Raw genomic sequence first — 13,971 nt, 5'->3', positions numbered from 1 at the left:
AAGAGCTAAGAGCTATTCCATTTTAAAATATAAGATTCCCAATCACAGTTGAGAACCCTAAACAGATGCAATTCTGCACTATTTCTAGTTCTCCGGTTTGATTTATGATTAACACACCTGTGAGATACAAATAAAGACCTTCTCTAATTTATTTTTGATATTATGATACTTCTTTGAAATGCATGTTTATGCATTAAAAAATTCAGGATCTGTCTATATATCTACCTATATCAATACCTATGTCTCTGTCTTTATATCTGTATTTAATTACTTCCATTATCTTTGCTGAAAAACAAGAATTGTATTACTGTAAACAGTAACTATGCATTGTGTAAAACTTGAGAAATGAAGCCATGTTCTTTTTTTTTTAAGATTTTTTTTCTCTTTATTAATTTTTGTTTGGAAAGATCTTGGAAGTGACAATTGTTGAAGATGATGAAAAGCTAAAGATGCCCCTGCAAACTATCTTGGTACCTTGGCCAACTTTCAATCTGTTAAGGACACATTCTTAAAATAAATTCAGGGGAAACAATTTAAGTGTCAAATAAAACAAGGATAGCCATCACCCTTCAAGAAGTGGCCACAGTGATCACAAAATAATCAGGAAATCTTCAGGCATATTTTTCAAATCTGACACTCCAAAGTGAGCATTTAGGCAGGGGAAATTATTTTCAAATGACAAATTTGGTCTTTATAGAAAATTGTACTGTTCTGGAAGTAGACTTTTTGCACTTTGATAAGAGTGGAAAGAATGTCTTAGAAGCTTCGGTCACAGATAATCAAAGGAAGGAAAGGAATTCATGGAAGGTCAGGTTCAAGGAAGCTTTCTTCATCTTAATTAAATGTATCTCAGCTTTTCTGGGTCATTGTGAAGTCAAAGATTGATTTTAGAAATGGGAACTAGAAATGTTTGGATACCATCAGACTTGTTATTTTATCATGCCGATATCTGGGCGTTCTGGGCAGGAAATTTCTAATATTGACATGGCAGCAAGACTGGGCTCTATGGGGAGCCACTCATGTTTTATGTTAATCCATTTGGTTTGGCACATCAAAGAATGCCTGTAAAATAATAAGCAGGTGACTCTATTTCTTAAAAATTGACATTGAACATACATAAGTCTTGAAACAGATTAATTCCAGACCTTTTTCTCATAGTAATAGTACCAAATAAAGCACTAATTTAGAAATACAACTGCCTGACCAACCTTGGGGTCTATCTTCAGTGAGTTGTAATTTATATAAAATTTCACACTTTAATTTATGTTAACTACTATATTGTACATAACTCCAAGTACATAGAAAAATGTCTGATATGAACCTAACAAAAAATGAATAATGGGAGACTTTTGCTTATGTTTCACACCAGTTTTGACAAGGTGAGGTCTGTACATTTAACACTTCATTATCTACATATAAAAACTGTACAAAACCTTAATATATCTTGAAGAAACTTCCAAAGGATATATTTCTATATTTTATTTCCCTTTTGATGTGAATTTCCATGATGTGTAATTATCCATGACAATTCAAAACTTAAAAGTGAAGCACTATAAAACAGTTACTCCCTTTTGGTAGTGAGAAGTTTTTTTGACATAAAAACATTTAAAATATCTGGTAAAAAAGGGATGCCTGGGTGGCACAGTCAGTTAAGTGTCCCACTTCGACTCAGGTCATGATCTCACGATTCATGAGTTCAAGCCCCACATCAGGCTCTGTGCTGACAGCGTGGAGCCTGGAGCCTGCTTTGGATTCTGTGTCTCCCTTTCTCTTTGCCCCCTCCCTCCTCGAGCTCTTTCTCTCTCTCTCAAAAATAAATAAACATAAAAAAGATTTTTAAAATACCTGGTTAAATTATTATATCTGTCCAGAATCTATGTAAAGCTCTTAGAACTCACCTGGCACAGAGTAAGTGCTATGAAGAATGGAGAGAGGAAGAAAAAGAAAACTGTGGGAGCATCTGTATTTGGAAGAGTGAGAAGAAGAAAATGAGTTGGCAAAGCTGACAAAGAAGAGTGACTAATAAGAATAAGAATAATAAGAATAAGAATAATAATCAGGGAATCCTTGAAGGCCAAGAAGGAAAGAGCTGTAAGGTGATGGTCAACTGGTTAAGCAGGGTGGGATCTGGCAAGGGAAGCCAATGAAAAGTCAGATTACCAGGAACAGAGGAGCCCCAAGGAGGTGAATAGACCAAACTTTTTTTCTATTTGGTTGAATGAGCACCATCCCCAAGCACTTCTGCACACATTAAAACAAAAACCAAAATCACACTCGTATGTGCAAAATGATCTTACACTTAGTTTCCTTAGCCCTCCCCTCATTTCCATTACTGTAATGATTTTTAAAAGTTCCATGACAGGGGCGCCTGGGTGGCGCAGTCGGTTAAGCGTCCGACTTCAGCCAGGTCACGATCTCGCGGTCCGTGAGTTCGAGCCCCGCGTCAGGCTCTGGGCTGATGGCTCGGAGCCTGGAGCCTGTTTCCGATTCTGTGTCTCCCTCTCTCTCTGCCCTTCCCCCGTTCATGCTCTGTTCTGTCTCTCTCCCAAAAATAAATAAAAAACGTTGAAAAAAAAAATTTAAAATGTCCTTCAACTTGTCTCTTACCTCTGTCTTCTTCTAAAAAAAAAAAAAAAAGTTCCAGGACAATGGGCAAAGGGGAAGTTTTCTAGGGAATTCACACTCAACTTTAATGCTCTCCCTGTGCCTAGGAACCATATTGATAGGGCAACGCTTTATCTTAATGACATTTTATTATAATCACTAAAGTTACCTAACTCCCCTCCCTGGGATAGGAACCTGAGTCTGGTCGTTCTGTGTGGATTCAAAATTGAAGTTGTATAGATAGACAGGATTTCAAAAAAGGGGGCCATCTGGAAGAAGTGGGATCACTCAGAGGTGAAAATGTACTACAGACTGAGGATCAGTCTCCGCCTTCAGAACCGAGTCCTGACCTCGCCAGCGGAACGGAAACGGGGCTGCCTGCTCTCCCTTCACCCTCGTTTTGTGTCTTATCCTAGAGGTTTGTATGCTGAAGTATTCTTGCATGCTCTGATAACATGCCTGGCATTGTTTTTCCCTGTCAGGGAGCAGAAAGGAAAATCCGAGACGAAGAAAGGAAGCAAAACAGGAAGAAGGGGAAAGGCCAGCCCTCCCAAACCCAGTGCAACAACTGTGAGTGTTGCTGAGGAGGGGTGGGCTCCAGCCAGGCCAGGTCCACTAGGGGAACAGGTGGAAGGAAGGGGGTGGTGGGCAAAACTGTGGGTATGTGAGGGGTGGCTTGCTTTTCCCTAGCTGTAAAGACTGGGTGAATTTTCTCTGGGAGGAGCAAATGGAATCACATGATCACAGATTGTTTGTGTTGGGAGGGACTTTGTAATATCATGGAGACCAACATCCTCCTCCTCCAGACAAGGAATCTAGGGTGCAGAGAGGGACAGGAGGGCCCGAGAGGTGCCAGCCACCTCAGGAGTGCTCACCCGAAGTTCACGCTCTTTTCGTTAGTTTGGCAGTAGGAGAGGGGGAGATGGTAAAGAGTGTTCACCTCTCTGGCTTTTGGGAAGCTTCAAACGAGAAAACAGAGAACTCAGACTAGGGCTCACAGCTAAGAGTTCTTAGTCACGTGTAACCCTCTCACGTCCAGCCTCTGATGGGAAGTTGGCCGCAATACCTTTACAGAAGAAGAGCGACATCACCTACTTCAAAACAATGCCTGATCTGCACTCGCAACCGGTCCTCTTCATACCCGATGTTCACTTTGCAAACCTGCAGAGGACAGGACAGGTAGGACCTATCTGCTAATATCCACCTGCCATCCATCCGCAGGGCCGGTGGAGCCTTGAGGCAGAATCACATCAGGCAGTGTTGACCTTGAAAATAACCCCTGTACTCCATGCCTCCCATGAAAAGTCAGTCATTTTGTAAGAAAATGGATTTTTATGGAAAGGAATGTCTCAGGAGAGGAAGCTGAGGGGAAGAAGGGAATGAGCTGATATTAGTGAAGTGTTGACAAAGCAGTGAAAGAGGAAGAAAGTAAGGACACTGATAATCTGAGAAAAAGTTGTGTGCTGTCCCTGTGGTCTTGTGAGTTTAGCCTGATGCAACAGAGCTCCACCTCATGGTGGGAAATTAAATTGCACCTATAACTTCAGAAGGTTGCCCAAGAGGAAAACTTTATCGATTAAATAAAACCATATCAACAATTCTTCCCTTAGTAAATGAACAGTTCCCATCGAATAGGTAGATAATTGCACACCAAAAGAAAAAATGAGATTGTAGACATGCCTTTTTAAAAGTAATTTCCGTCTTCTCTTTATATCTACAAGTAAAATTAAAGAACTAGAATTAAGATAACATAAACACCCAATAATTAACTCATTATGGTAGCTCAAGTTGATGAAATATTATGTGGCCACTAAAATTATAATTACGGAAATTATGTGGCAACAGAAGAACTAGTTATGATAATATTCAGTGCGAGAAAAAAAATTAGAATACCCATTTGTGTCTATACTGTGATCCTAGGTAAGTACCTGAACTTGAAGGTAACAAGAAAATTGCAACACTTGATGAGGCGGGTTAAGTGGTGGATGATTTTTTTTTCTTTCTTTAATATTTTTAGTATTACTTATTTTATGTGGTAAATTAAAATTGGGTGGAAAAAAAAAGGACTTCCCTAGCATTATGCAGGTTTGTCTTTCACCAAATCAAATGGCTCTTAGTGAATCTTGTGTGGGTTAGTTTTCTTTCAAACTCAAAATCCTCTGACGAAAGGTTTGTTTTGAGAAATAGGGCCATACTACACACTCAAGTTTTTCTTCCGTTCTGAGTGTTCAGACACTCAGTGGAATTCACCTACAAGGAGAAATCATTATTGGCTCAACTTTGTCCTTAAGAATCTATTGTCTCCCAACCCCCAACGTACATATTGTTTCATTATAGGTATGAGACAAAGCAGTTATACAGCCGGGGTTCTTTGTTGCTGGTCATGACATAGCATGGTAACAAAATACTTCATGTTTTTTTTCTTAGAGTACATTCCACTAAAAACTAATTTAACATTCTTGTCTGACTTGTTTGATAAGAACAAGGACACAAAGGGGAAGGAAGAATGTTAAGGTTTATCAAGCTATGAGCGCCAGCACCTCATTTCATTCATTTGTTTAATTCCCAAGAACAACGGTGATTTGTATATTTACGGTCTTAGCCCCATGGGACTTTATGAAGCTGGGTATCCACACTTTCCAGAAGAAGGGATAATTGAGTTAAATTGTTCTTACTGTTTACTGTCATGATTCTGGCTTCGGCTCTGTGTCAAAGCTGACAGCGTGACCTGTTCTCTTGGGAACACGTCTCTGAAATAGACAAAGGTATAAATGAATCTTCAGAGGAAAAGACCGAATCTGGCTGCTCACGGCTGTCAGCCCTCTGGCCGCACTTGGGCCTCCGTGTCTGAGCTAGGTTCCTAGCCTGTGACCAAATCAGAAGGGAAATGTCGCCTCTAAAGTTTGTTGGTTGTAGCAGATGCGAAGCAGCTCAGCACCCCCGAGTTATTGGCGAAGTTAAGTTCTTCAATCTGGGGCCACTTTTGCAGAGCCCTCAGGTTTCCCCTGTGGCCTCGAAGTCAGAGTTAGAGGGGTCAGTGAGGGAGCCTGCCTGAGCTTTGGGCAACAAAGGAACACAGTCAGCTGTGCTCTGGGACAATGCGCGAATATTCCATGGTTGATCAACTTACTTGGCCCAAGGACAAGAGCGCCTACGGTGGCTGGCTAGGGCTTAAAGGCTGCCTTGCCTTGGAACAGCTAGAAAGCAGGAAGATGCATCCAGAGGTAGGAGGGAAGCCGGCAGTGCCAAGGCCTGAGAAGTTGGCGTGGTGGGGGTGGAGACCGGCTTTGCCCTGCAAAACAGGATCCAGCAGTGGCCAGTTAAAATATGGACCAGTTTCACCATAAATGGGGACTTGGGTAGGGGAGGAAGGCGGGTGATGGTGTGCCACTCAGGAATCACTGCAGACACAAGCCTTGTCAAAATCAGCCACATCAAAGCCCTGTGCAGCTGGAAAGTGAGCAGCCCTCCAGCTCTCAGGGTCGGTGAGAGACCCCCCAGCCATGTTGAGGGCTCATCAGCTATGGCATAGCAATTCCTAGTCACCCGAGGACACAGACTGGGGAGTGGGTATGTTCACTGTCAGCCTACGTGTCCCCTCCTCCTCCTCCATTACCTCATCGATGCACATGCGGATTGGAATCTTCATCAGAGAATTATCAAAAAGTATGAGGGAATGAACCCAATGTGCAGGCACTATGGAGATCTTCAGCCTCCCTCTCCTCACATTAAATACCAAATGGTCACTGGCTTTTCTCTGGAATGGCTTTAGAAACAAGCGATAAGGGGAGCTTGGGAGAAATTGTGAGACACAGAGGCATCATCTTTCCAGATAACGCACACTTTGCAGGCATCAGCCTTCCTCAAGGCACCTGAACCCAAGGATCACTTCACTCCTCCTCCGTACCCTCAAGAATAGTCTTCCCAGTTGTCATTTGTAAACAGCCTTCCTCCAGACCACAAGAGTGCTTGATACGAATTCAGGTTCCCAAATTCCATTCCATGTCTTTTTTTTTTTTTTTAATGTTTATTTATTTATATTGAGAGAGAGAGAGAGAGTGAAAGGTAGCATGGGGGAGAGGCAGAGAGAGAGAATTCCAAGTAGGCTCCATGCTGTCAGCACAGAGCCTGATGTGGGGCTTGAACCCACGAACTGTGAGATCATGACCTGAGTGGAAATCAAGAGTCGGACACTTAACTGACCGAGCCACCCAGGCGCCCCTAGTCCAAGTCTTTTGCATTAAAATCTCTGAAGAGGGTTCCGGGAATTTGCCTTTATGACAAAGGCTCCAGATATTTTTTATGCACTCTAACGTTTGAGAAACACTGTCTAAAAATTAAAGCCATGCGATAAGCCCTACAGCCAACAAGGAAGAAACAGCAAGGTCATTGCGTGAGAGAAGAAGTGACAATTCAAGGACAGTGATAGGGACAGTGTCACAGAGGCTATCCAGGAGGGCAGGAAAACAAGAGAGAGCTGCTTCATTTTGGGGTCACCAATCAACTTTTCAGAGAGCTGTCCATGACCCTGTCATATAGACAGACGAGGCACATTTAAAGAAACTAGCAAAAACAAAACAAAACAAAACAAAAAAACAGGCCAGCATCAGGAACTTTTTCCCAAAAGTCCAGTTGTGTGGCCAGTGCCATGGCCCAGGCTCCCTCACTTACGTGGGTCACTCTATATGCACCTAAATAGTCTCATTTCTAGAACATCACCGTGACAGATCCTCCAGAGCCACACTGAAACTTGGGGGAGGGAGGAAGAAAACATCTTACCTTTGCTGTTTTCTGTTAAGAAGAAACAAAATATACAACAGACATAAAAAATTTTTTTTAATTTTTTTTTTAACGTTTATTTATTTTTGAGACAGAGAGAGACAGAGCATGAACGGGGGAGGGTCAGAGAGAGGGAGACACAGAATCTGGAACAGGCTCCAGGCTCTGAGCGGTCAGCACAGAGCCCGACGCGGGGCTCGAACTCACGGAGTGTGAGATCGTGACCTGAGCCGAAGTCGGCCGCCCAACTGACTGAGCCACCCAGGCGCCCCAGACATAAAAATTTTTAAGAGGAGGGGCACCTGGGTGACTCAGTGGCTCAGCGGTTAAGCGTATGACTCTTGATCTCAGCTCTGGTCTTGATCTCAGGGATGTGAGTTTGAGCCCCGTGTCGGGCTCTGTGGTGGGCATGGAGCCTGCTTTAAAAAAAAAAAAAAATTAAGAGGAAAAAGTTCCTTGTGGAAATCTAAGTAATGAGTAGAATGACTCGTGCCCAAAGAGTTGCAGGTAACCAGCCTTGTCGTGTAGGAAATCTGGGCGTGGCAGCATCCCAGGAATTGCCAAGAGCCTTTGAGAAAGTTTGTAGGGAAGGCGGCAGTCTAGGCGAAGTCTAGGCGAAGGTGCTTTTCTCCCAGGCAGCTGGGGGAGGGGCGGTGACCAACCGCATTAGAACCGGAAGTGACTTTTGAAGTTAAACATATAAACGTCTGATACTAACTGGGGGTATTGTTCTTCACCCAGACACAAATGGTCCTGAAGCACACAAAGAAAGCTCAAGACAGGCCTGCAATTAATTTTTATAAATAATTGGGCTGAGAGATACATCCCACATCCCCTCTGGATTTCTGTAGTTTCATAAAAGAATATGGATGCTTCATAAATTCTTTAAATCTGATTCTGCCTGCCACCATGCTGACCACCTAAAGAAACCTGTTCCCAGAGGTCTTCTGGCCAGGAGCACCTCCTAGAGGCACATGATCTTTCCCCAGCCTGAAGACGGTTGACCGCTAAATGGCTGTGGTTGCGGGATGCCAGAATAACCCAGGCCTTTTCGGGGAGCCGGAAGAGGCCCGGGTGATGTTACGGCTGTGCCGCCTGGGACTCTCTTGCTCCCCTCTCTTTGCCAGAGCGCAGTAGCCATAGGCAGCTCACCTATGGACCCTATGGGATTGGTTACTCACAGGCCTTGCTCCAGAGATCCTGCTAAAATATTTCTTCAATATCAAAAGCCAGATTTGGCTTAGAGCTGTCGGTAATGTGATCAGAATGACTTGAGCTAATAATAATAATAATCAGATTTCTAATTTTACTTCCTTAAAATCTAAGAATTAATCCTAGGGAGAATATGAGGTTAAATCTGTATTTCCTTGGGGACACACACACACACACACACACACACACAGCATCATTAAACAGATTTGTCTTTTGTCTTCTTGAAGAGACAGTGTAAGCCTAGGAAAAGTTCTGTGCATCACGTAATAGATTTCCATTTCTTGTGTCTGACCTACAGTAAGCCTATTGTTTTGTTTCACAGGTGTATTACAACACGGATGATGAACGAGAAGGGTAAGACACTCTGTTCTTTCACTTTACCCCCAAAGTCCGTTCATGTCAGTGGAAATGGCTCTTAGAGCACTGGATAACCATGGGCTCAGTGCTGAGAAAGGCTTGACCCTGGGCACTGAGAGGAAGGCTGGGAAATGCTGCTCCCCTTCTAAGCCTTTCTTTATCTCTCCTTCCTATGATCTGCCTTTGAATAACTAGCTGTTTTTCTAAGTGGCACATCTCTTTGATTCCACCTTTTCACTGATAATCCAGTTCCTGAAATCTTTGGCCCCAACACAGGATCGAGGTGAGCTTGAGGTGGCAGCCAGGCAGACATCCTGCCCTGCTGAGTACTGGGGTCCCCACATGTACCTCTTGAAATGGGCCTAGTGTGCTAACGGTGAGGCTGGTGAATGAAGCCAGGGAGGCTGAGAACTTAGTCACTGTCCATGGGATTGTAGGTAAGAGAGGGTTTACATGGTGTCCCTAAGGCTCCCAACTGTCTTGCACATCAAGTTTCTGCATGGTTCTTTCTATGCATTTACTCATTGTATAGACTCTAGAATTTTTGAGACAAAAAGGAACCTTCGAGGTCATTTAGCTGACCCTCTCTCCTAGACTATGTACCAGAATATATCACATTAAAAAAAAATTTTTTTTTAATATTTATTATTTTTGAGAGAGAGACAGACCTTGAGTGGAGGAGGGGGAGAGAGAGGGAGGAGACTGTGTCCAAAGCAGGCTCCAGGTTCCAGGCTCTGAGCTGTTAGCACAGAGCCCAATGAGGGGCTCCAGCTCGAGAGCAGTGAGATTATGACCTGAGCCGAAGTCGGATGCTTAACCGACTGAGCCATCCCGGCGCCTGAGTATACCACATTTTTGATAGGTGATCAGCCAGCTTCTACCTGAATATTCTCACTGTATGTAAGATAGCTCATGACACCGTGGGACACTTGCACTCTGAGAAAGTTAGTTTTGTCTGTTGAACTGATGTCTACCTTCTTTTGACTTCTACCCATTGCCTCTAGTTCTCTCTAGATAAGCCTCATGCTTTCCTCCTCATTCAAACATAGTTTTATCTTTCAGCATCCCCACTCCAGGGGACACCACCGAATTTGTTAATAGTTTCCTTAGAACTGGCTCTCAGAAATAAACATCTGTCCTCAACCACGTGAGTTGGAGGTTATACTGGGATGATTTCTTGTGACCCGGACCCTATTTTCCGCTTCAGTATCTATGTTACATTACATATATACAACTCAAATCTTGGTTTGCATTATGCATGTATAACTGGAATCTCTAGATCATTTTTTTCAGAGCTTCCCTATGCTTATGCAATTTATATATGTACTTAGAAAACATTTCCAGGCGAAGTAAGTGGAGCAGATATTGCTGTGTTCATTTCCTAGAGCGGAGTTGGGCAGACTGCAGTCTGAGGACCAAATCAACCCACCACCTGTTTTTGTATTGTCTCCGAACATTTTTAAATGGAAAGAAAATCCAAAAGGAGCATGATATTGTGCGACACGTGAAAATTCCATGAGCTTCCAGTGTCCATAAAGTTTAATTGGAACACAGCCATGTTAATTCCTTTATGTCTTGTCTGTGGCCGCCTGGTGGCTACACCAGCAGAGCTGAGTCGTTCCAACACAACAGAGCCCCGTGTAGGAGAGCCCAGATGTTTGCTAATCTGGCCCTTTACAGAAAGCGTGTGCCATCCTCTGGCCTAAAGGGTAAAGAATCTCAAAGGGGTCATTCCCCAGCTGGTTAGTAGCTGAACCTTGTCCATCCAGGATCTGGCCTCTAAATTCTGACTTCTGAATTTGCTAAGTACCAAATTAGATTGTTCTTTTTATCTTGGCACATAGGTAATATATTCGCCGTGGCTGGAATGAACAGAAAGATTAGCGCTATCGGTTCTAATCTGTTACTCACATATTTTACAAGGGACAGTGTGGCGTCATGGAAAGAACAGTGACTCTGAGCTTAAGGAAGCCCACATTCTACTCCTGGCCCATTGCTTACCAGTGTGAGGCCTGGGGCTGGCTCCTTGGTCTCTGGGCTTTGGTTTCTTCAGCCGTAGCATGAGGATTTCGCATGAGGTGATCTTTGAGGTCTCATCTAGCACCAACATTCTTCCCTTCTCATGGGAAAAGTTAGCCTCCTAAGTGACAAGTGTCTGAGCCCCAAGTGCTGCTTCATGCGCAGACCTCACCTGTGAGTCTACCTCAGCCTACACGGTCCTTCCTTGCAAGTTGGCAGCATTTAGGTGGCCAGTTGACCCACTTCTAACTCGTGTGGCTTGACTTCTCAGTGAGAGTTACCCTTTGTTATTGTGTAATCGTGAGGCCTGAGGCCCAAGTCTGTGTCTGTCATACATCCAATTAGAGTTCAGTTGAGCAATGCGGGTGGCTTTGGAGCTTCAGCGTTAATACGGAGTTGGTAGTTGCCTATTGTTATATGTAAAAGTAATAATTAACCTTCAGTGGATATGTTGGCTAGGCACCGTACTAAGTGCTTTCTATGCATTGTCTCATTGAACGCTCCCGCATTCCCATGGGGAAGGTGCTGTAATTACCTCCACTTAAGAATGAGCAAACTGGAACTGTCGAATTGAGAAACGTGTTCCAAGCCACACAGCGGGCAGTGGTAGAGGGTTGGAACCCGATCTAGCTGCTTTCCCCGTGGCCTGCTTTTAGCCATCGTGTCCTGTCACCTAACCCTCTTAATTCTTGATCTGTGACTGCCAAAGAGGCATAGAGATGGGCTCTCACTGTGATAGCTTTCTGGCCGTGGGAAAGGCACATCCTCGGCTCATCTTTTGGGGTACGGGACCCACGTTGTGACAAGCCCGGATTCGTATACCTGGCAGAGGGGGTCAGCTCACTGAGCCCCGAGGACTGTCACCGTCCCCGGCACTTGCATAGCCTCCATCAGGGCTGTCTCTGGCCACTTCTACACCCCCTGCCAGGCACAGTCAGTCAGTATGAAGGCATCTGATTAAGAGCAGGATTCACGCAGCCACCAGCGGGAGGAGGCACACCAGAGCCCCTCCCCCAGCAGCTCCGAGGCCAGCGTGCTGGTCAGACACAGGCTCGTTCACCAGTAGAGCCTGTGGCCTGACGTGCTGGTAAACCTGAATGAGATTAAAGAGGGAAAACCAGAGAAAATGCAGATGAGGTGGGATGGGAAGCAGTCATCAGCCAAGGGCCTACACAGAACAAAAAGAGGAACACCTGCCTGTTCCTGCCTCCTTGTCTGATGATAAATGATGGTTTGGGGTGACTTCTCATGTGAGTTTGGCAGGCAACAGACCCCGTGCAGATTTGTTTCATAGGCAAGGGTACAAGTTAGATACAGAGGCTTTGGGTACCACTTCTCAGCAGCAGGCCTCTTATTGCACTTTGGAATCACCTTGGGAGATGAAAATTATGGGGATTTTTATTTAATTGGTGTGGGATGCAGCTTAGGTACAGAGACCTTTTTTTTTTTTTTTTTTGTAAGTTTATTTGAGAGACAGAGAATCCCAAGCAGAATCCATGCTGTCAGCACAGAGCCTGACACAGGGCTCGATCCCACAAACTGTGAGGTCATGACCTGAGCTGAAATCAAGAGTCAGATGCTTAACTGGCTGAGCCACCCAGGCATCCCAGTAGGGAGACCTTTTTAAAGTCCCCAGGTGATTCTAAAACTCAGCAGTGTTTGAGAACCACTGCTCAGGAGCCTGTCGGCCATGATTGGAATCAGGCTTTTACAAGCTCTGTAATTTAATAGAACAACTGTTTGGAGTCTTACCTAAAAATAGCAAATAATAATACCTGATAGACTTATAAGCATTAGTATCTCAAATGTCCCGGCCTATGGAAGGTGCTTTCAAAAAACAAAACTCATGGCTATTATTATTATTGTTAAGGTTCCTTTTCAGGCCCCCAATAAATGAAACTTAATTGGGAAATGGAAAAGAGGGAGATGAAGCAGAATGGAAAGAACAAGCCAGACAGGAAGAATTTCCTGTGGAATATAGGCCCTTAACCAGGGATTCATGAATGGCTCTTATGGGGAAGAGGGAAGGGCTTTAAACCCCCTGAAATCATATGCAAATTGCTATGAAATGTCATGCATGGTGGGAAAGTCTATTCCGTTACTTTTGGGGATCCGGCCTCCATCCCCATCTGACCTCTAGTTCCTGGAAAACCCTTCTTGCCTTACTCTCTTGTCCACAGTCGTCCCCACGGGAGTGCCCCCTATTCCTTCCTGCCGTGAGGTCCCTTCAATCTAGCAGCTCTGTAGCTTTCGCACTGCATTTGAGGCACAGGAACCCTTGGCAAGTTTGGGTGGTCCTGTGTCTGGAGGAAAGTGATTTTCCTCCATAAATCTTCCATTCATTGCCTTGGTGCTGCTTAGGATCCTCAAACCACAATCCTCTCCAAAACCTTCTCTTATCTCCTCGCTCATTCTCAAAGAGAAGAAGCCCCATTGTATAATCTCCTCATGAAACTTGGGAAAACGAAAGCCAGAAGACAAATGTTGGGCAGGGCAACCCTGTAGATTGGTCCCATACCAGCTCAGAGAGACAGCTCCCAGAGTGACTGCACTCTTCATGCTGAGTGCCGCCAGCAGAGGGCCCTGCCATTCCTCTTGCCAGAAGGAGAGTACTTAGATCTTGCCAAACCAAACCATGAGCTTGGTCACAGTGTTGCTGAGAAAAAGAGGCAATTCTGGTAGTCATCTACCATGAAAGCAAAGGCTTTGAGTAAAATTCAATACCTTTGGGGAAATTAGAGATTATTAACCGATCACCAGGGAGTGCATTTAATATTAAATTTGAAAAGTCATCACCCTGTGTTCATCAGCACAAAATAAAATTCTTCTAGAATTCTGCAATACAAGTTTTTTGAGTGAGAGAGAGAGAAAGGCAGAGCATGAGCATGTGCACCAGCTGGGAGGGGCAGAGGGAGAGGGAGAATCTTAAGCAGGCTCCAAGCCCAGCTCCGAGCCCAAGGCGGGGCTGGATCCTGACCTGAGACAAAATCAAGAGTTGGA

The 13,971-nt window shown here is 44.3% G+C and overlaps 1 protein-coding gene across 4 annotated transcripts in view; it reads left to right on the top strand.

The window, feature by feature from the left end:
* The window catches only part of GRHL2 (grainyhead like transcription factor 2), a 171,369-nt gene that overhangs the window by 130,694 nt on the left and 26,704 nt on the right, over nt 1-13,971 (top strand). For all 4 annotated transcript variants that reach the window (XM_053208642.1, XM_015078007.3, XM_027064114.2 and 1 more), the window contains exons 10-12: nt 3,087-3,174; nt 3,644-3,783; nt 8,918-8,949. In XM_053208642.1, the coding sequence (XP_053064617.1) occupies nt 3,087-3,174; nt 3,644-3,783; nt 8,918-8,949 (260 nt within the window). The remainder of the gene's footprint in view (nt 1-3,086; nt 3,175-3,643; nt 3,784-8,917; nt 8,950-13,971) is intronic.

The sequence above is a fragment of the Acinonyx jubatus genome, chromosome F2 (assembly GCF_027475565.1).
Source record: "Acinonyx jubatus isolate Ajub_Pintada_27869175 chromosome F2, VMU_Ajub_asm_v1.0, whole genome shotgun sequence".
Classification (NCBI taxonomy): Eukaryota; Metazoa; Chordata; class Mammalia; order Carnivora; family Felidae; genus Acinonyx; species Acinonyx jubatus.
Note: the sequence above shows the minus strand (reverse complement) of the source record. Positions and strands in the feature narration are given on the sequence as shown.